The following is a 20355-nucleotide window of genomic DNA, read 5'->3' as shown; positions in this document are numbered from 1 at the left end:
CCAACTGTAGGAGAACAAATATTTCTTTTGAATTAGGAGATGGCCTATAGATACCCTTTGAAGAGAGAGTACTAAAAAATTATGGCTGCACAAGAATATTTCAAGTCCTAATGTGGTAAGAGTGTACTTGACTTATTTTAGTTCTCTTTTGTTGTTGTTGTTGTTTATTGACTTAGATGGAACGAGAAACAATCATTTTAGACAATCTTCAAGAGGAACTCCCAGAAATTTCCAAAACAAAGGAGGCTGCTACCACGGAGGAGCTCTCAGAGCTGCTGGATGCTTTCTACCAATACGAAGAGAGTGTGGAGATGCAGCAGCTCTTGCTGACCCTGCTCCTTCAGCGCATAAAGAGTATTCGGAATGTTCCTGAAGGCCGAGGGGCTATAGAGGCTGTCCCTGCTCTTCAAGAAATCCAGTCCATGCGGGAACGGTGCGACAGGTAAGACTGAAGAAGAACTGTTAAAGGAACGTGCTTGGCAACTCTGGCTCAAAATTTTAAAAAGTATCCAATTGATAAAATATAAAAATAATATATAGGATAATGACCAGTGATACTATGGGATTATGTTGTATAGGATAATTGGCATTATCCTATACTACAAAAAGAAATGGAAAAGAGAAAGTAGCTATCATTAGAACAAGCACTCATTTGCCATCTTGGAATTTCTGAGTAGAATAACCTCGTTTTTGTACCAGGGATTGAACCCAGGGGCACTTAACCACTGAGTCATATCCCCAACCTTTTTTTTTTTTTCTTCTATTTTTTTGAGATAGGATCTTGCTAAGTTGCTTAGGGCCTTGCTAAGTTGTTGAATCTGGCTTTGAATTTGCGATCCTTCTCCCTCAGCCTCCTGGGCTGCTGGGATTACAGGTGTGTGTGCACCACCGTGCCCAGCGACACTGTGCTTCTGACTGGCTGGCTATCAAGGCTTCCTTTGACACCTTCCCCAGGTCCAATTAACTTGCCAAAACAGCTCACAGAACTCAGGAAGACATTCAGGTTTGCTGGCTTGTTATTAAAAGACAAAAAAAGGGATATAGATGAACATCCAGATGGAAATTTCTTAGGTGGAGTGTTTAGACACCACACCCTACCTTCCAGGTACCTCTGCTGTTCAGCAATCTGGAAGCTCCCCAAATCCTATTCTTGTGGGTGTTCATTATGTAATCATGATAGATTACATCATTGGCCTTTGGTGATCACCTCAGCTTCAGTCCCCGTCCCCTCTGGAGGTTAGGAATGATGATATGGAGGTGGTGAGGGACCCTGAATGTTAGTACCCTTTAATCATATGGTTATCTCTCCTTGCAAGCAGTTCCCATCCTGAGGCGCCTCAAGAACCCACCAAGAGTTGCCTCATTAGCATAAAAGATGCTCTTGTCATTCAGGAAATTACAAAGGTCTTAAGAGCTCTGTCAAGAACCAGAGTCACTGACTCAACATTAGAACAATAGGTTCTGCTTGTGCTTCTATCTATAAGGGTATTATGAGCTTTGTCTCAGGAACCTGGGCAAAGACCAAACATTTATTTATTACATCATAGTATCACAGATTCTTATCAAATAACTCTAAGGAAAGGTTTTTTTCCACCCAGTTGCCTCTTTCAATATTTGAAGCATCCACAGCAAATGGAGTGAGTGGAAGAGCATAGGTCCTGTAGGATTGTTGGTCCCCAAGAGCCTGCCCACGACTCCAGTCACACTCAAAAATCATTTTTATTTGAAATCAAAGAGTATATGCAGAAAAATAGAAGGTAGAGGTGGCAACTAGAACAGAAAGCGCAAAGAGAAGATATTTGGGGATGGAAGTTTTGGAGAGGTTTTTGATTGAGTGCTAGGATTTGGTGTGTTTGATTACATGGTATTGAAATCATTGAAAAAATGGAGCCAGGTACAGTGGTGCACACCTGTAGTCCCAGTGGGAGGCTGAGGCAGGAGGATCACAAGGTCAAAGCCAGCCTCGGCAACTTAGTGAGGCCCTCAGCAACTTAGTGAAACCCTGTCTCAAAATAAAATAAAATATAAAAAGGACTAGAATGTGGCTCAGTGGTTAATGAGATTTATATATATATATATATATATATATATATATATATATGATATTTTCTTCTTGGGGGAAAATCATTTTTTGTGAACTATTCAGATATTTTGTTAATTGTTGAAATTAAACTGTTTCACAGAAGAGCAGGACAGAAAATTGGTTATATTTTAATGTTCTGTTATAGGCTTCTTCAGAAAGCTCAAAAAAATAAGGAATCATTGCAGACTGAACTCCAGGGAAGACATTCCTTCACAAAAGAAATAATTGCTTTGAAGAACGTATTTCAACAGGCATCAACTTCTTTCCAAAATATGGCATCAGAGGGCCACCCAGAAAGGGCAAAGGAGTTGGAGGTAAATGAGGAATGAATTAGTGAACGTGGCTGATATTGGCCCATAGCCTTGTGTTCAAAGTCCTTGGGGGCAGAGGTAACTCCTTGATTTGGGTTGGAAGAGTGATTGGGAAAAGATGCAAGGAGAGGGGGAAGCACACGCAAAGGCCCTATGGAATGATGTGGGCAGAGCCAGGGGACCATGAGCAAAATTGAGAGCAGGCTGAGTGTGGACTAAACAGCCCTTTTTCAAGCATGTTTCAAGGGTGTTTGGTGAACAGGGGCCTCAGAGCCCGTTTGGGTAGCGTGTTAAACTATTTTAGTAGGCCATGGTGTTTTGCCTCTGGTAGGGGCGTGCACATACTGAGAGTCATTTGGGAACTCATTTCTTCAGAATGATCTCGCATTCCAGTTCAATGGTAACAGTCAAAAATGATGTTTGGAAGCTGATTCAGAAATTGCAGGCTGCGGTGAACCCGAGCTTTGGTGTTGATGTCCAGGAGCCCTCCCATAGGCACCAGCTCTGTTTAGCCCTGAATGACATCCTGTCCTCTCCGAGTCTAGATAAAGCAGGAGGACACTCACACCAGTCCACCTGTGTCTGGATGGCTTTGTTCTTTAACTTTCTCCTTCTAGATTAATAAAGGAGAATCTGTGACACATCCCAGAGTCATTTAAAATTTTAATCGCTCAGCGTCAGCACAGTGACTCAGTCCATTAAAACAAATAATGCTTGAACAGCTACTGTAAAAACCAAACAACAGAAAAGCCACAGTAAAGTCAAGAAGTATTTTTCCACTTGATCTTTGGGAAACTTTCCCAAACAAATGAGTTTCTCCTTTATAATTACTAGAGGAGAACAGTAAGATCAGATTTTATTTCTAGGCCACAACCAATGAACTGTTTGTTCAGGTTTCTTTTATCTCCCCAAACCTGCATTCTTTGTAAGGAACTGGAACCCTCCCTTTTGAAAAAAGCTGAGCTCTGCTGGGCTGTCTAATTACAAGAAAGGGACACTTTTGCTTCAAGCGTGGGCTTTTAGTGGCCTTGACTCATTGTGATGATAATGTAGGAAGAAGTAGAAATAGAAACAAGTTAATAACAACACCGAAGAAAAACTTCTTTGAAACTTTTTTTTGCTACTTGTAGCTTTTAAGATCCAAGCTGCGACTGAGATACCGTTTAATCTTAGAGGTACTTTGGAAGCAGGGGACATTGGTAATGTGTTTTTGCCACAATGGTTTGACACTCTGAAGAGAGATCAGGTTTAATTCTTACAAATTAGAAAGCATCCTCTGACCAAATCAAGTATCTCCTGGGTTCAGTCAACTCCTAACAATAGTGAGTTTTGTCCAGCAAAGTTTGCTTCTTTGGATCACGAGGACCAGGAGGAGCTGGAAAGCAGCTTTTGCTTTTTAGAGCTGAACTTTCCCCACCCAGTGTGGAAACTCTCTTGACGTTTTTAGGAGCTTCAGAGCATTCTTAAGAAAGGCAAGCTCACTTTCAAGAGTATCATGGAAAAACTGCGAATCCAGTACTGTGAAATGTATACCATAGTCCCTGCAGAGATGGAGTCCCGGGTGGAGGAATGCAGAAAAGCTTTAGAAGACATAGATGAGAAGGTAATAATAATGTTCTTACTTGTACTGGCCTTTATGGGGTTGAATGACTAGAAGAAAATGTTCTCTAATGCCACATTTTTCATTTGCCCTGATTTTAGCTCTGACTGGTTTGAACTTGGTTAAATGGCAGTTTTGTGTATTGAATACTGAGATTAATAGGCTTGAAATAAGTGATTTAAATAACATAATATTATTCTGTATATATTTAGTCATCCAGATGCTAAGTTTTTCTTCTCTTGCATCTTAAAATACTTACATATAGGGCTGGGGATGTGGCTCAAGTGGTAGTGAGCTTGTCTGGCATGCATGCGGCCCGGGTTCGATCCTCAGCACCACATACAAACAAAGATGTTGTGTCCGCCGAAAACTAAAAAAAATAAATAAATATTTAAAAAATTTTCTCTCTCTCTCTCTCAAAAAAAATACTTACATATTATCTTTTCCTTGGTTTATAATTATTTTTGATTGTACAGACATTTAAAATTTCTGGACACAATAATACTTTGCTTTAAGATGGATTCCCTGAAACATTTTGAAATTACAACCAAGAAGAATAAAAATTGCACTAGGGACAGTAATTAGCAAATACTGTCCAATGATGATGTTAACAAAATTCTCACAAATCATTATACCTGAGAGTCCAGATTTGAACAAAGGTAGGAAATATTTTATAACACCAGGGACATAGGAGCTGAGCTGAGCAAGCCAATTTTCTTGGATAGTAGAAGGACAGCCCAAATCCAACAGAACAAAAAAATCTGTTTGGCCCAGCATTCACAGAATGATTTTTATTTTTTTTTTGAAGATTAAAGCACCCATAACTTGTTGCTAAAATAGCTCTTCAAGCTCAGTACAGTGACATATGCCTATAATCCCAGTGGCTTAGGAGGCTGAGGCAGGAGAATCATGAGTTCAAAGCCAGCCTCACCAATTTAGTGAGGCCCTATGCAACTTAGGGAGACCCTCTCTCTACATAAATTTTTTAAAGGGCTAGGGATGTGACTCAGTGGTTAAGTGTCCCTTGGCTGAATCCCTGATGCCAATAAATAAATAAATAAATAAATAAATCTCTTCAAGTACAAAAATGTCAGATTTCAAAAGCTAGGACTGGAGGATCACAAGTTCAAGACTAGTCTCAGCAACCTGTCTCAAAATAAATAAAGGACTGAGGATGTAGCTTAATGGTGAAGTGCCTCTGGGTTCAATCTCCCCCAACTCCACCAAAAAAAAAAAAAAAGGAAGAAGGGATTCAAACTTAGTTTCTAGAATCTGTCCTATACTTCTCCTAGAAACATTTAACCTAGGGAAAAAAAAAAAGAATGTAATCTCCTAATATATAGTTACATAAGTCTTTTTTGATTTAACATACAAGAAAACCTATTAGGTACATTCTCAAGAATTGTGTGCTATTGGTTTTACTTTAAAAGATTACTAAATGTTTTAGTATAAGCTAAGGGTTATTGTCATAAATCCTTTATGTGAAAATATCTATGAAGTAAGTTAGTAATAAAAAACAATCTTTCACATTTAAGGTTGAAAATTTCCACTGTTAACTTGTTTATTTGTAACAAAAAGCCACTAATTTTTATTGTGGGAAGTGTTTAAAGGAAGTTCAAGGACCCAGACAACAGACACATCTCTGTGTGTAATTCAGATGGCTATTGACTTTCCTAAGTCATAATCTTTCCTAATGTATCTAAATGGTAAGCATTTCTACCAGGAGAGTAACTGCCCCCAAAATCAGAAAACTCCATTTTGTGGTAATTTGTAACACAGCCAGCAAGAAAAAAAATAATAGAGGGTCAAAGTGAGTCTTGTTTTTATAATAATCATGACTGTGGTATGGTCCATGGGATAAAAACATGGAATAAACACTGACAGCCTCGTGCAAGTAGGGCCTGGGATAGAGTCTGGGGACTTGAGGGCTTCTTAGGACGAGGTCAGCCACTACCTGATGTGTGACCTTCACACGTCATTTAGCCCGTCTTTCTGTTTTCTGTGTCTGTACTCTTATCTGCTTGGGGTTGTTTTATTCTCGGTGGTTATACAGCTACAGTGAAGACTGAAAGAGTTATACAAAAGCATATAGTATTATTTGGTTACTTAGTAGCTGCTTAGAGAAAACCTTATCCATATAGCTTTAAAAAACAAGAACACAAATTAATCAAGTATTTGGAAAAATAATACATTCAGCATTCTTTTAATATCTTTCTTAGCACTAGTTGTTTTAAACTGCAGATTAAGGAAAAAAAAAAAAAAAAAGACTGCCTGGTTTAGCAGCTAGATTTCTGATTGCTGGGAAAGTGGGCATTAGAAACGGTTACACATAGAAGAATTAAGCTCAGCATCCTCAGGAAACAGGTGCTTTTAGAAGACTATTTCCACCCAAACGAATATTAAGGTGGAAATTACATTTTGTTTTTAAATTGGCTTGGGAATTGTTTTAATAGAAACAGATCTGTGCAGAGAATATTCTCTAAAATGGAGAGGTTGTATAACATATCCCCCAGGAATTCTTTTATATCATTTGATCCATAGGGGTATGTTTCAAAGAGTCCTCTCAGTACAGTGGCCCAACACAATTTTTAAGTTTTATTTAAAGTAATTAATTTACTTATAGATTATATTTAAAAGATCCAGTGAACACAGCTGACATTTAGCAGTTGGCTAATCTACTACTGTCTCACTAATGCATTTGCCAGTCTGGTTTGTAATTTTTTCTTCTAGTCCTTATAGAGTAAGTGCTGCTTTAGGCTGGGAATATAGCTCAGTTGGTAGAGTGCTTGTCTCACGTGCACAAGACCCTGGGTTCAAACCCCAGCACCCCTAAAAAAAAAAAAGAAACAAGAGTGAGTACTTCTTTTATTGTGTGAACTTGGGACTAGAGAGCAGAAACCCTCTCTAAGCCAAATTCAACTTTCTCCCTTGTAACAGATTAGTGATGAAGTCTTGAAGAGCTCACCATCATTTGCAATGAACAGGAAAATAGAGGAAATTAACAGTGGACTTCGGCTTGTTGAAAATATGTTGCAGCAGAAGAGCGAAAACATTGAGAAAGCTCAAGAAATTCAAAAGGTAACATCCTCCTCAGCTCACTTCAGCATTAGGTATTTCTGACAAATAACCCCCCCCACCCCCCGAAATCAATCCATCCCAAGGTGAATTCTTTGGATGAATTATAAGCACCAAGGTCCTACACCAAATCCAGAGGTGCATCCTTGATTAGAGGCCACCTAGGGGGTTGGTAGGAAATTATTCTTGGTTTTTCCAAGGTGGGCACCTGTCTCAGCTCTTGAGAGAATCTGACTGTGCTATCATTTCCACAAGTGAATGGCAGTAAGGATCTTGGGAAGACTGATATAAAAAAACTAGGATATCAAAAATATTAATGGCTTTTCTTTAGATTGCCCAGGTGGGGAGGGAAAGGAAAATAAAAAAATCCAAATTTATTTCCCTTATAAAATATCTTAGGAAATAAAATCTTAAGTAAAACAGACATAATATTCTACCTCTGAACTCCCAAGTAAATGCCTATATGTATATTCTTATTGTAATCTATATTTTTAGGAAATATTTTAATATAATTGGACTTTAAAAAATATGTAAGAATGTGGCTCATTAGGTATATCATTAGGTACAATTTTGGCTCTTAAGCAGAGGAACCTAATTTAACAAATTAGATTTTCCCATTTCTCAAAATTGTTTTTCTAGAGTCAAAAGCAGTTACTTCTATTGCACGCAGCCGGGACTTCCTTTCACTTCATTAATTCCAAGTCAAGAGACAGTTTTTTGTTTTCATTTATTATTATTATTATTTTTAGTTGTAGATGGACACAATACCGTTTTATTTTTTATGTGGTGCTAAGGATCAAACACAGTGCCTCACACATGTTAGGTGAGCACTCTACCACTGAGCCACAACCCCAGCCCCTCCAGAGGCAGTTTTTGTTGTTTGTTTTTAATTTTATTTTGGCACTTGATAAAATTGTCTCTAAATGTATTGTACATATATACTGGTCTAAATAGCCTGTTTATTTATTTTATTTTTTGCTGAGATGATGAGGTCTTTATTACCTGGGCTAGACTTCAACTCCTGTGCTCAAATGGTTCTCCTGCCTCAGTCTCCCAGTTGCTGGGACCATGGCACACACCACCACACCCATTTTAAATATCCCTTTTTAAACATAATGCTTACCTCATCGTTCTTGAAAAGTTAGGGGCTCTGTTGTCCTTATTTGCTGTCACTCGTCCCTGGAAAATATCAAGGTCTTTCTGTCCCTTGCAGATAATTTGTACTGGAATGAATGAAGTTACAGTTAGGATAGTGCAGAAAGACAGTGGTTGTGAATCTAAATTAATAAGTAGGCCTGGGTTGTTTTTTTGATAGCGTTTCCAAATGCCTGTGAACACTAGGGTTTACTACCATCTAACATGGCAGTCTTCATTCAAACTGACTTAAAAATGTCCTTCTCCAGAAACTGTGGGACAAGCTGGATCTCTGGCATTCCAAGCTAAACGAGCTGGATTCTGAAGTTCAGGACATCGTTGAACAGAACCCAGGACAGGCTCAAGAATGGATGGATAAGTTGATGATTCCTTTCCAGAAGTACCAGCAAGTCTCACAGAGAGCAGAAACCAGAACCTCACAGTTAAATAAGGTGGGGGCATAACACATGCTAGCCTTACAGCACGTGGAAGTCCTGAGATAGGTCTAAAACAAAACAAAGCAAAAAAATGTTCAGAGGCAGCTGAACACAAATTGCCACTTATAGGAGCTGAAACTAGAGCTACACGGTAGGCTCCTGTGGGCTGGTGCAGCTGAAGTTGGCTTGGGCTGATACAACCAAGAATCCAAAAGTTAGCCAACCACAGGAGTCAAGGAAGTGCTGAGACCCAATAGGTAGAGGAAGACCAATGATGGGAATTCAGGGCAGAGAGTCTCCAGAATCCAGGGAGGGAGCCAGCATTGAAAAGGACTGTCATTTAGGAACAAGATCGCTCTCTATGCCATTCTAAATGGTGGCCATGGTTTGGTGAGCTGTGAGTGTAGCCTGGCAAAGATAGGATCCTAGTCTAACAAGAATATAATGGGCTGGTGCAGTGGCACACGCCTGTAATCCCAGTGGCTCACGAGTTCAGCAATTTAGCAAGGCCCTAAGCAACTCAGTGAGACCCTGTCTCTAATAAAATGCAAAAGAGCTAGGGATGTGGCTCAGTGGTTAAGCACCCCTGAGTTCAATCCCTGATACAAAATATGTATATAGTGGGACATAATGAGAATTAATGGGACATTATAGGAACAGATCCTGAACAAGAGGAAGTATTAGCCAGTTTTCAGAAAGAAGCATAAATGGGAATCAGGCTAGCTGCAAGGCAGACTTGGAACCCTTGCTGAAGCCCACAGCATCAGGGTGGAACTTCTGAAGTTCTTTCCACCATAGTCAGGATCAGTCTGAAAAGCTGGGAGGGTCTTCACCTGGAGTGCCGTCTTCAGTGTTGTTAGCCATGGGGCCCGAAAGGCCCAACACATCACTGACTAATGTCAAGTGACTCTCCATTCAGGAACCGTTCAACCCCAGTGACCAGCATCTGACTAACTGTGGTCCCACATTTCTTTCTCAGGCCACAATTAAGATGGAGGAGTATAGTGATCTTTTGAAGAGCACAGAGGCTTGGATAGAAAATACCAGTCGTTTGCTGGCCAATCCTGCTCGCTATGACTCTTCAAGAACCCTGAGTCACCATGCCAGCACCCTGCAGGTAAGTGTTTTCTGTTAGTGAGAGAATCTCTACAAGTGTCACTGGGTGAGCCAATCAGCGTCATCTTTTTTTTCTTCTTCTTACCTAAAAAATCACCTTTCTTGTTGTTTCAGTCAAGCTTTTTTGCTGCTGTGACTAAAGGACCCGATTAGCACAATTATAGAGGAGGAAGAGTTTTTTTGAGGGCTCATGGTTTCAGAGGTCTTAGTCCATAGACGGCTGGCTCCATTTCTCAGGGCTCCCGGTGACATAGGACATCATGGTGGAAGAGTGTGACAGAGGGAAGCAGCTCACATCACGGTGATCAGGAAGCAGAGAGAGACTCTACTCTGGAGATATAAAATCTATACTCTGTAGTCACACCCCAAATAAACCACTTTCTCCAGCCACATCCACCTGCTTCCAGTTACCACTGAGTTCATTCCCTCAGGGATCAATTCACTGATTAGGTTAAGGCTATGATCCAATCATTTCTCCAAACCTTGCATTGTCTCACATGTGAGCTTTTGGGGACACCACATCGAAACCATAACACTTATCATGCTAAGAGGCAGAAGGAAGCTTGAGATATTGGCAGACACTAGAAAGGAATTTTGGAGATCAGTATCTGGTTCTTTTTGTCCTACTCCATGACTTTTTGGATAATTTTAGCATTTATCTTCCATGGGCCTCTGTGTTCCCCATCCGTGGAGTAAGAAGTTTGCATTGGGTAGTGTTGATGGTTTTGGTTCACAAAATTCTAAGATGGCCCCCCAATATTCTCCTTCCTTGGTGTGTATGACCTTTATAATCCCCTCCCCTTGAGTACAGGCAGGACTCTGAACAGGACAGAATAGTCACATTGATTAGGTTATGTTCTGTGACTGTGGCGATGGGATAGTCACTGTTGTGAATACATACATGATCAATCGTGTCACTTGATTACAAGATTCCCTAGTGGCAGACCATACAGAGATTCTCCTGCTGGCCTTAAGAAGTAAGAACCATGGAATTGGGATTCAAGGTTGCCTTTAGAAGCTGAGAGCCACTTTCAGCCATCAGCCAGCAAAAAAACAGGGACCTCAGTCCTACAACTGAATTCTGTGAACAACCTGAATGTTTGCAACCTGATGGCCTCCTGAACACAGGACCCACTCACAGTATACCTTAACTCCTAACCCTCAGAACATGTCACATTATAAATTTGTTTGAAGCAGTCAGATTTGTAGTAATCGTTACATAGCAGTAGAAAGCCAATCCATGGTTCCTTCCAGTCCTGACATCCAGGATTCATTCCTGGCACTGCACAAGTCCCCTGTGTCTCCATGTCATCTTATAGAGACAAAGAGAGGGAAGTATTCTCCTAGGCAAGGTCATGACTTGCAGGGGTGGTCCAGATGCTGAGCACTGATGGTTTTGGTCCACGAAATTCTGTTTGTGAAGGAATATTTTTCTTCTCTCATTCAGCCACCGGAAAGGATCCCTTAGGAGATGTTCTGTAATAGTTTTTACAGAACTCACACCTCCAAGATGATCTGTGTCCTCTTTATATCTTTAGAACAGCACAGCATGTTCCGCAGTGGGTGGCTGACTTACTGCCTCCCTGCCTCCCTGATGTTTGAGATTTGGTGGCACATTTTTGTCCTGTGGTAACAGTTGTCATGATAATGCATTTTTACCCATTTATCTCTTTTCTTCTGCATTGCTTCTTTTTTTTTTCTTTTTCTTTTTTTTTTTAATTTTTATTGTTGGTTGTTCAAAACATTACATAGTTCTTGATATATCACATTTCACACTTTGATTCAAGTGGGATATGAACTCCCATTTTTACCCCGTATACAGATTGCAGAATCACATCAGTTACACATCCATTGATTTACATATTGCCATACTAGTGTCTGTTGTATTCTGCTGCCTTTCCTATCCTCTACTATCCCCCTCCCCCTCCCCTCCCCTCTTCTCTCTCTACCCCCTCTACTGTAATTCATTTCTCCCCCTTATATTTTTTCCCTTTCCCCTCACTTCCTCTTGTATGTAATTTTGTATACCCCTGAGGGTCTCCTTCCATTTCCATGCAATTTCCCTTCTCTCTCCCTTTCCCTCCCACCTCTCATCCCTGTTTAATGTTAATCTTCTTCTCATGCTCTTCGTCCCTACTCTGTTCTTAGTTACTCTCCTTATATCAAAGAAGACATTTGGCATTTGTTTTTAAGGGATTGGCTAGCTTCACTTAGCATAATCTGCTCTAATGCCATCCATTTCCCTGCAAATTCTATGATTTTGTCATTTTTTAATGCAGAGTAATACTCCATTGTGTATAAATGCCACATTTTTTTATCCATTCATCTATTGAAGGGCATCTAGGTTGGTTCCACAGTCTTGCTATTGTGAATTGTGCTGCTATGAACATCGATGTAGCAGTGTCCCTGTAGTATGCTCTTTTTAGGTTTTTAGGGAATAGACCGAGAAGGGAAATAGCTGGGTCAAATGGTGGTTCCATTCCGAGCTTTCCAAGAAATCTCCATACTGCTTTCCAAATTGGCCGCACCAATTTGCAGTCCCACCAGCAATGTACAAGTGAACCATTTTCCCCACATCCTCGCCAGCACTTGTTGTTGTTTGATTTCATAATGGCTGCCAATCTTACTGGAGTGAGATGGTATCTTAGGGTGGTTTTGATTTGCATTTCTCTGACTGCTAGAGATGTTGAGCATTTTTTCATGAACTTGTTGATTGATTGTATGTCCTCCTCTGAGAAATTTCTGTTCAGGTCCTTGGCCCATTTGTTGATTGGGTTATTTGTTATCTTATTGTCTAATTTTTTGAGTTCTTTGTATATTCTGGATATTAGGGCTCTGTCTGAAGTGTGAGGAGTAAAGATTTGTTCCCAGGATATAGGCTCCCTATTTACCTCTCTTATTGTTTCTTTTGCTGAGTAAAAAACTTTTTAGTTTGAGTAAGTCCCATTTGTTGATTCTAGTTATTAACTCTTGTGCTATGGGTGTCCTATTGAGGAATTTGGAGCCCGACCCCACAGTATGTAGATCGTAGCCAACTTTTTCTTCTATCAGACGCCATGTCTCTGATTTGTTATCAAGTTCCTTGATCCACTTTGAGTTAACTTTTGTGCATGGCGAGAGAAAGGGATTCAGTTTCATTTTGTTGCATATGGATTTCCAGTTTTCCCAGCACCATTTGTTGAAGATGCTATCCTTCCTCCATTGCATGCTTTTAGCCCCTTTATCAAATATAAGATAGTTGTAATTTTGTGGATTGGTTTCTGTGTCCTCTATTCTGTACCATTGGTCCACCCGCCTGTTTTGGTACCAGTACCATGCTGTTTTTGTTACTATTGCTCTGTAGTATAGTTTGAAGTCTGGTATAGCTATACCGCCTGATTCACACTTCCTGCTTAGCATTGTTTTTGCTATTCTGGGTCTTTTATTTTTCCATATGAATTTCATGATTGCTTTCTCTATTTCTACAAGAAATGCCGTTGGGATTTTGATTGGCATTGCATTAAACCTATAGAGAACTTTTGGTAATATCGCCATTTTGATGATGTTAGTTGTACCTATCCATGAACAGGGTATATTTTTCCATCTTCTAAGATCTTCTTCTATTTCTCTCTTTAGGGTTCTGTAGTTTTCATTGTATAAGTCTTTCACCTCTTTTGTTAGGTTGATTCCCAAGTATTTTTTTTTTTTTGAGGATATTGTGAATGGGGTGGTTGTCCTCATTTCCATTTCAGAGGATTTGTCGCTGATATACAGGAATGCCTTTAATTTATGCATGTTGATTTTATATCCTGCCACTTTGCTGAATTCATTTATTAGCTCTAATAGTTTCTTTGTAGACCCTTTTGGGTCTGCTAGGTATAGAATCATGTCATCTGCAAATAGTGATAATTTGAGTTCTTCTTTTCCTATTTTTATGCCTTTAATTTCTTTCGTCAAATTGCTCTGGCCAGTGATTCGAGAACTATGTTGAACAGAAGTGGTGAGAGAGGGCATCCCTGTCTTGTTCCAGATTTTAGAGGGAATGCCTTCAGTTTTTCTCCATTCAGATTGATGCTAGCCTGAGGCTTAGCATAGGTTGCTTTTACAATATTGAGGTATGTTCCTGTTATCCCTAGTTTTTCTAGAGTTTTGAACATAAAGGGATGCTGTACTTTGTCGAATGCTTTTTTCTGCATCTATCGAGATGATCATATGGTTCTTATTTTTAAGCCTATTGATGTGGTGAATAACATTTATTGATTTCCGTATATTGAACCAGCCTTGCATCCCAGGGATAAATCCTACCTGATCATGGTGCACAATTTTTTTGATATGTTTTTGTATCTGATTCGCCAGAATTTTATTGAGGATTTTTGCATCTAGGTTTATTAGAGATATTGGTCTGTAGTTTTCTTTCTTTGAAGTGTCTTTGTCTGGTTTAGGAATCAGGGTGATGTTGGCCTCGTAGAATGAATTTGGAAGTTCTCCCTCTTTTTTTATTTCCTGAAATAGCTTGGAATGTATTGGTATTAGTTCCTCTTTAAAGGTTTTGTAAAACTCTGCCGTATACCCATCCAGTCCTGGGCTTTTCTTAGTTGGTAGTCTTTTGATGGTTTCTTCTATTATTGATATTGGTCTGTTTAGGTTGTCAATATCCTCCTGACTCAATCTGGGCAGATCATATGACTTAAGAAATTTATCGATGCCTTCACTATCTTCTATTTTATTGGAGTATAAGGATTCAAAATAATTTCTGATTATCTTCTGTATTTCTGAAGTGTCTGTTGTGATATTGCCTTTTTCATCCCGTATGCTAGTAATTTGAGTTCTCTCTCTTCTTCTCTTCGTTAGCGTCGCTAAGGGTCTGTCGATTTTATTTATTTTTTCAAAGAACCAACTTTTAGTTTTGTCAATTTTTTCAATTGTTTCTTTTGTTTCGATTTCATTAATTTCAGCTCTGATTTTAATTATTTCTTGCCTTCTACTTCTTTTGCTGTTGTTTTGCTCTTCTTTTTCTAGGATTTTGAGATGAAGTATTAGATCATTTATTTGTTGGTTTCTTCTTTTTTTAAGGAATGAACTCCAAGCAATGAATTTTCCTCTTAGAACTGCTTTCAATGTGTCCCATAGATTCCGATATGTTGTGTCTGTGTTTTCATTTATCTCTAAGAATTTTTTAATTTCCTCCTTGATGTCTTCTATAACCCATGATCATTCAGTAACCTATTGTTCATTCTCCAAGTGATGCATGATTTTTCCTTACTTCTTTTATCGTTGATTTTCAGTTTCATCCCATTATGATCAGTTAAGATGCATGGTATTATCTCTACTCCTTTATATTGTCTAAGGGTTGCCCTGTGACATAATATATGACCTATTTTTGAGAAGGATCCATGTGCTGCTGAGAAAAAAGTGTAACTGCTTGATGTTGGGTGGTATATTCTATATATGTCAATTAAGTCTAGGTTATTAATTATGTTATTGAGTTCTATAGTTTTCTTATTCAACTTTTGTTTGGAAGATCTGTCCAGTGGTGAGAGAGGTGTGTTGAAGTCTCCCATGATTATTGTATGGTGGTCTATTAGACTCTTGAACTTGAGAAGAGTTTGTTTGATGAACATAGCTGCACCATTGTTTGGGGCATATATATTTATGATTGTTATGTCTTGTTGGTGTATGGTTCCCTTGAGCAGTATGTAGTGTCCCTCTTTATCCCTTTTGATTAACTTTGGCTTGAAATCTATTTTATTTGATATGAGTATGGACACTCCTGCTTGTTTCCGAAGTCCATATGAGTGATATGATATTTCCCAACCTTTCACCTTCAGTCTATGTATGTCTTTTCCTATCAAATGCGTCTCCTGAAGGCAGCATATTTTTGGGTCTTGTTTTGTGATCCATTCTACTAGCCTGTGTCTCTTAATTGGTGAGTTTAAGCCGTTAACATTTAGGGTTATTATTGAGATATGGGTTGTTCTTCCAGCCATATTTGTTTATTTATGTTACTAAACATGGTTTGTTTTCCTCTTTGATTATTCCCCCCCCCTTTACTGTACTACCTCCCGCTGTTGGTTTTCATTGATATTTTCCATTTCCTCTTCCTGTAATATTTTGCCAATGATGTTTTGAAGAGATGGTTTTCTAGCTGCAAATTCTTTTAACTTTTGTTTATCATGGAAGGTTTTAATTTCATCTTCCATCCTGAAGCTTAATTTCGCTGGATACACAATTCTTGGTTGAAACCCATTTTCTTTCAGTGTTTGAAATATGTTATTCCAGGTTCTTCTAGCTTTCAGAGTCTGTGTTGAAAGATCAGCTGTTATCCTGATTGGTTTAACCCTAAATGTAATCTGCTTCCTTTCTCTTGTAGCTTTTAAAATTCTCTCCTTATTCTGTATGTTGGGCATCTTCATTATAATGTGTCTAGGTGTGGATCTCTTATGATTTTGCACATTCGGCGTCCTGTAGGCTTGTAGGATTTGGGATTCTGTCTCATTCTCATTCTCAGAAAACTGGGAAGTTTTCTCGTATTATTTCATTGAATAGTTGCTCATTCCTTTGGTTTGGACCTCTATACCTTCCTGTATCCCAATGACTCTTAAGTTTGGTCTCTTTATGTTATCCCATATTTCTTGGATGTTCTGCTCATGGTTTCTTAACAGTTTTGCTGAGCTATCTATGTTCTTTTCAAGTTGAAATACTTTGTCTTCATTGTCTGATGTTCTATCTTCTAAGTGTTCTACTCTGCTGGTAGTATTCTCAATTGAGTTTTTAAGTTGGTTTATTGCTTCCTGCATTTCTAGGATTTCTGTTTGTTTGTTTTTTATAACCTCTATCTCCCTGTATAATTGATCTTTTGCTTCTTGGATTTGTTTATGTAATTCATTGTCGAAGTGGTCAAAGTGGTCTTTCATTGTCTGATTTTGCTGTCTAATGTCTTCCTTGAGACTCCAGATCATCTGCAGCATGTATATCCTGAATTCTTTATCTGAAATTCCATCTGCTGCAGATATTACCTCTTCTAAAGTTGAGTTGACCTGCATTGCTTGTGGTCCTTTCTTTCCTTGTCTTTTCATACTGTTCGCGTTTCTTTCTGCTTGGTGAAACTGTTGTGTTATTGATTTTTCCCCCTATACATTTATAGTGCTCTTGTATAGTTGCAAAGTCTCCCTCAGAGGCCCTGGTGGTGGCTCTGCCTTTCCTCCAATTGGGGCAATGTGCCTACCACGCCGGCAGGCCGCTGGGCCTGTTCTTTCGGTGGTCGCAGGTCCACCTACCTTGCAGGCGCGGGCAACAGCCCTGCCCCTCCGTGGGCTACTAGGCCTGTTCTGTCTGTCGGTTGCAGGTCTGTCTACCTTGCAGGCGCTGGTGGCGGCTCTGCACCTCCCCCACCGGGGCGATGGCAGGCCACTAGGCCTGTTCTGCCGGCGGGTCACAGGTCCGCCTACTTTGCAGGCGCGGGGGCGGCTCTGCCCCTCTGTGGGTTGCTGGGCCAGTTCTGCCTGTGGGTCGCAGGTCCGCCTACCTTGCAGGCGCGTGGGGCGGCTCTGCCCCTCCGCGGGTTGTTGGGCCCAACCTGCCATGGGTCTCAGGTCCACCTTCCTTGCAGGCGCGTGGGGCGACTCTGCCCCTCCACGGGTCTGGGCCTGTTCTGCCGGTGGGTTGCAGTTCCGCGTAACTTGCAGGCGCAGGGGGCGGCTCTACCCCTCCTCGACCCGCTGGGCCTGTTCTGTCGGTGGGTCGCAGTTCCGCCTAACTTGCAGGCGCGTGGGGCAGCTGTGCCCCTCCGCCGGCTGCTGTGCCTGACCTGCCGGTGGGTCGCAGGTCAGCCTACCTTGCAGGTGCATGGGGCGGCTCTGCCCCTCCGCGGGTTGCTGGGCCTGTTCTGCCGGTGGGTCACAGGTCTGCCTACCTTGCAGGCGCGGGGGGGTGGCTCTGCTGCTCCGCGGGTTCCTGGGCCTGTTCTGCTGGTGGGTCGCAGGTCCGCCTACCTTGCAGGCACGTGGCGGCTCTGCCCCTCCCCCAACCGGGGCGATGTGTCTGGCGGGCCGCTGGGCCTGTTCTGTCAGTGGTCACGGTTCCGCCTACCTTGTAGGCGCGTGGGGCAGCTGTGCTCCTCTGCGGGTTGCTGGGCCTGACCTGCCGGTCCTGCATTGCTTCTGATCACCTTTGTCCTTCACTGCCACCACACACATTCCTTAGATTGATTTTCCACATCCTTAGAGCATGCAATCATTTTATTTTTAATCACTTTTTAAATTTTTTTTTCTTTTTTTTTTTTTTTTAGTTGTCAATGGACCTTTGTTTTATTTATTTGTTTGTAGTGCTGAGAATCAAACCCGGTGGCTTGCACATGCTAGGCAAGTGCTCTGCCACTGAGCCACAACCCCAGCCCTTTAATCACTTTTATGATTCACCATTTTGGAAGAGTCTGTCAAGACAGGAGAGAGAAATAATGCTTTTTCCTCAAATGTTTTTGATGAGTTAAAACTTAAAAACTATAACCACTCAGGCAAGAACCGTTGGCTTTTGCTGCCTTCTCCTGAAACAAATATGCAGCTGTAAAAGTGTCTGACTGTTCAGGATACTGACATTGGTGGCCTTTGTTGATTAGCTATAACTGAGCAGAGGGAATAGGGACAGGGAAGAAAGATCTTTATTTTCTCCAGAATGGATCCAATAAATCCCCTGATGGGAAGTAAGTCCCCGTGAGCTTACTTCTAGTCCTCTGTGGAAAATCCCATTTTGTCCTCATAATGGAAATAGTTGTTTCTACTTTTAAGAATATTCTTTTCCATTTTTGATATTACCAGGTCTTACTTTTTAAAGTGACTCTCTCAACTGAGGTTTAAAAAAAGTTTGTTTTAATTGCACTATAACTTTTTTGCCTGGACTGTATTTGTTAAAATACATTTGTATGATCTAAAGCTGATTTCATAATTAGTGCTATTGTAATTAAGAATCATCAAGACAAATGATCAGTGTAAAAATAGTAAACTAGCTTGTTTTTAAATCAACTTCATTGAGGTATAGTTTTACATGTACCAAAATACACCCATCTTAATTGTGCAGCTGTGTAACCACCACCAACAACAAATTGAAGAACATTTCCATCACCCTCAGAAAGTCCCCTTGTGCCTCTCCGCACTCGGTGTCCGTCTCCTTTTGCTCATCTTCAGACCTAGGCAACTTTTCCCTCCCTCGTTGCTTGCTATTACTATAGTTCTGTCTTTCTGGACTGTCATGTGAATGGAACTGCATAGTTTATCATGTCTGACTTCTTTCGCTTAACATCTATCCAGAGTTCATTATTTTAATTGCTGTGGTCCATTTAGGGAAGTGAACGAATCATCTGCCATACACCAGTGAGTAGGGTTTGGGTCGTTCCTGATTCTGAGCTATGTGTTAGCTATTGCTGTGTAACAAGTTACACCCCTGATTGGCAGCTTGAAACACCATGTTGTTATTATCGCACTGTTTCTGTGGGTCTAGAATCCAGGCTCAGCTTAGGGGAGTGTGTCTGGTACAAAGTCTCTCATGCATTCAGTCACAGTATCAACAGAGGCTTTGGACTCCTCTGAAGTCTTGGTTTGTGAAGGAAAGAGAGACAGGATCCACTTCCACATGCATTCACACACAACAGGTCGCGAAAGATCCACATCTGTACACAGAGACACAGCCTCTTCACAAGAACACCTCATAGCATGGCAGCTGGCTTCCCCCAGTGTAAACAAGAGAAGGTAACTCCCTAGTCAGAAGCTGCAGTCTTCTTGTGACCTCATCTGGGAAGTGGCATCTTATTACTTTGGTCATATTTCATTAGAGTAAATCATGAATCCAGGGAACTGATTATACAGGCATGAATACTGTGAAGCGAGGATCGTGGGCGCCATATTGAAGGCTGGTTGTCACAGGCCATTATGAGCAAAGCTGCTGTGAATGTATTTCTGTACAAATCTTGATGTGGACATATATTTTTAATTTCATTTCAATGAATAAATATCTAAGAGTATGATTGCTGGCTTTTATGGTAAATTTTCAACTAAATGAAAAACTGCCAAGTTGTTTTCTGAGATGGTGGTATAATTTTTTGACTCCCCTCCATCTTTTTGTCAGCACTTGGTATTATCTTTTAAATTTTGGCCATTCTAGTGATATATGGCAGTATTCTGGTTTAATTGGTGTTTCTCTAATGACTCATGTTTTTAGCATTTATTCATGTCCTTGTCATTTATATACTTCCTTTGTGAAATGTATGATTTCTGTATCATATGATATGATAAAAATATCATAAAAATGATTTCTGTATCATATGATATGTGATTTTCTGTATCATATGATATGACAAAAATATCATAAAAATGATTTCGGTATCATATGATATGTGATTTACACATATTTTCCCCAGTTTGTGAACTGAACAGAGGGAATAGGGACAAGGGAAGAAAGGAGTTTATTTTATTGTCTTTCCATTCTTTTATCACTGTCTTTCAGAGAACAGAAGTTAACAATTTGATAAAGTCTAATTTAGCAATATTTTCTTTTATAGATTATTCTTTTGTGCTATATCTAAGAAATCTTTACCTAATCCAAGATCACAAGCTATCCTCCTATGTTATT

At 40.2% G+C, this 20355-nt stretch overlaps 1 protein-coding gene across 5 annotated transcripts in view; it reads left to right on the top strand.

Moving 5' to 3' along the window:
- Nucleotides 1-20355, top strand: part of Syne2 (spectrin repeat containing nuclear envelope protein 2) — a 336103-nt gene that overhangs the window by 191414 nt on the left and 124334 nt on the right. For all 5 annotated transcript variants that reach the window (XM_077109148.1, XM_077109147.1, XM_076850387.2 and 2 more), the window contains 6 exons: nt 177-442; nt 2229-2397; nt 3842-3997; nt 6932-7072; nt 8473-8655; nt 9620-9757. In XM_077109148.1, coding sequence (XP_076965263.1) covers nt 177-442; nt 2229-2397; nt 3842-3997; nt 6932-7072; nt 8473-8655; nt 9620-9757 — 1053 coding nt within the window. The remainder of the gene's footprint in view (nt 1-176; nt 443-2228; nt 2398-3841; nt 3998-6931; nt 7073-8472; nt 8656-9619; nt 9758-20355) is intronic.

The sequence above is a fragment of the Callospermophilus lateralis genome, chromosome 3, assembly GCF_048772815.1.
Source record: "Callospermophilus lateralis isolate mCalLat2 chromosome 3, mCalLat2.hap1, whole genome shotgun sequence".
NCBI lineage: Eukaryota > Metazoa > Chordata > Mammalia > Rodentia > Sciuridae > Callospermophilus > Callospermophilus lateralis.
The sequence above is the reverse complement of the archived record's forward strand: the minus strand, read 5'-3'. Positions and strand labels throughout refer to the sequence as shown.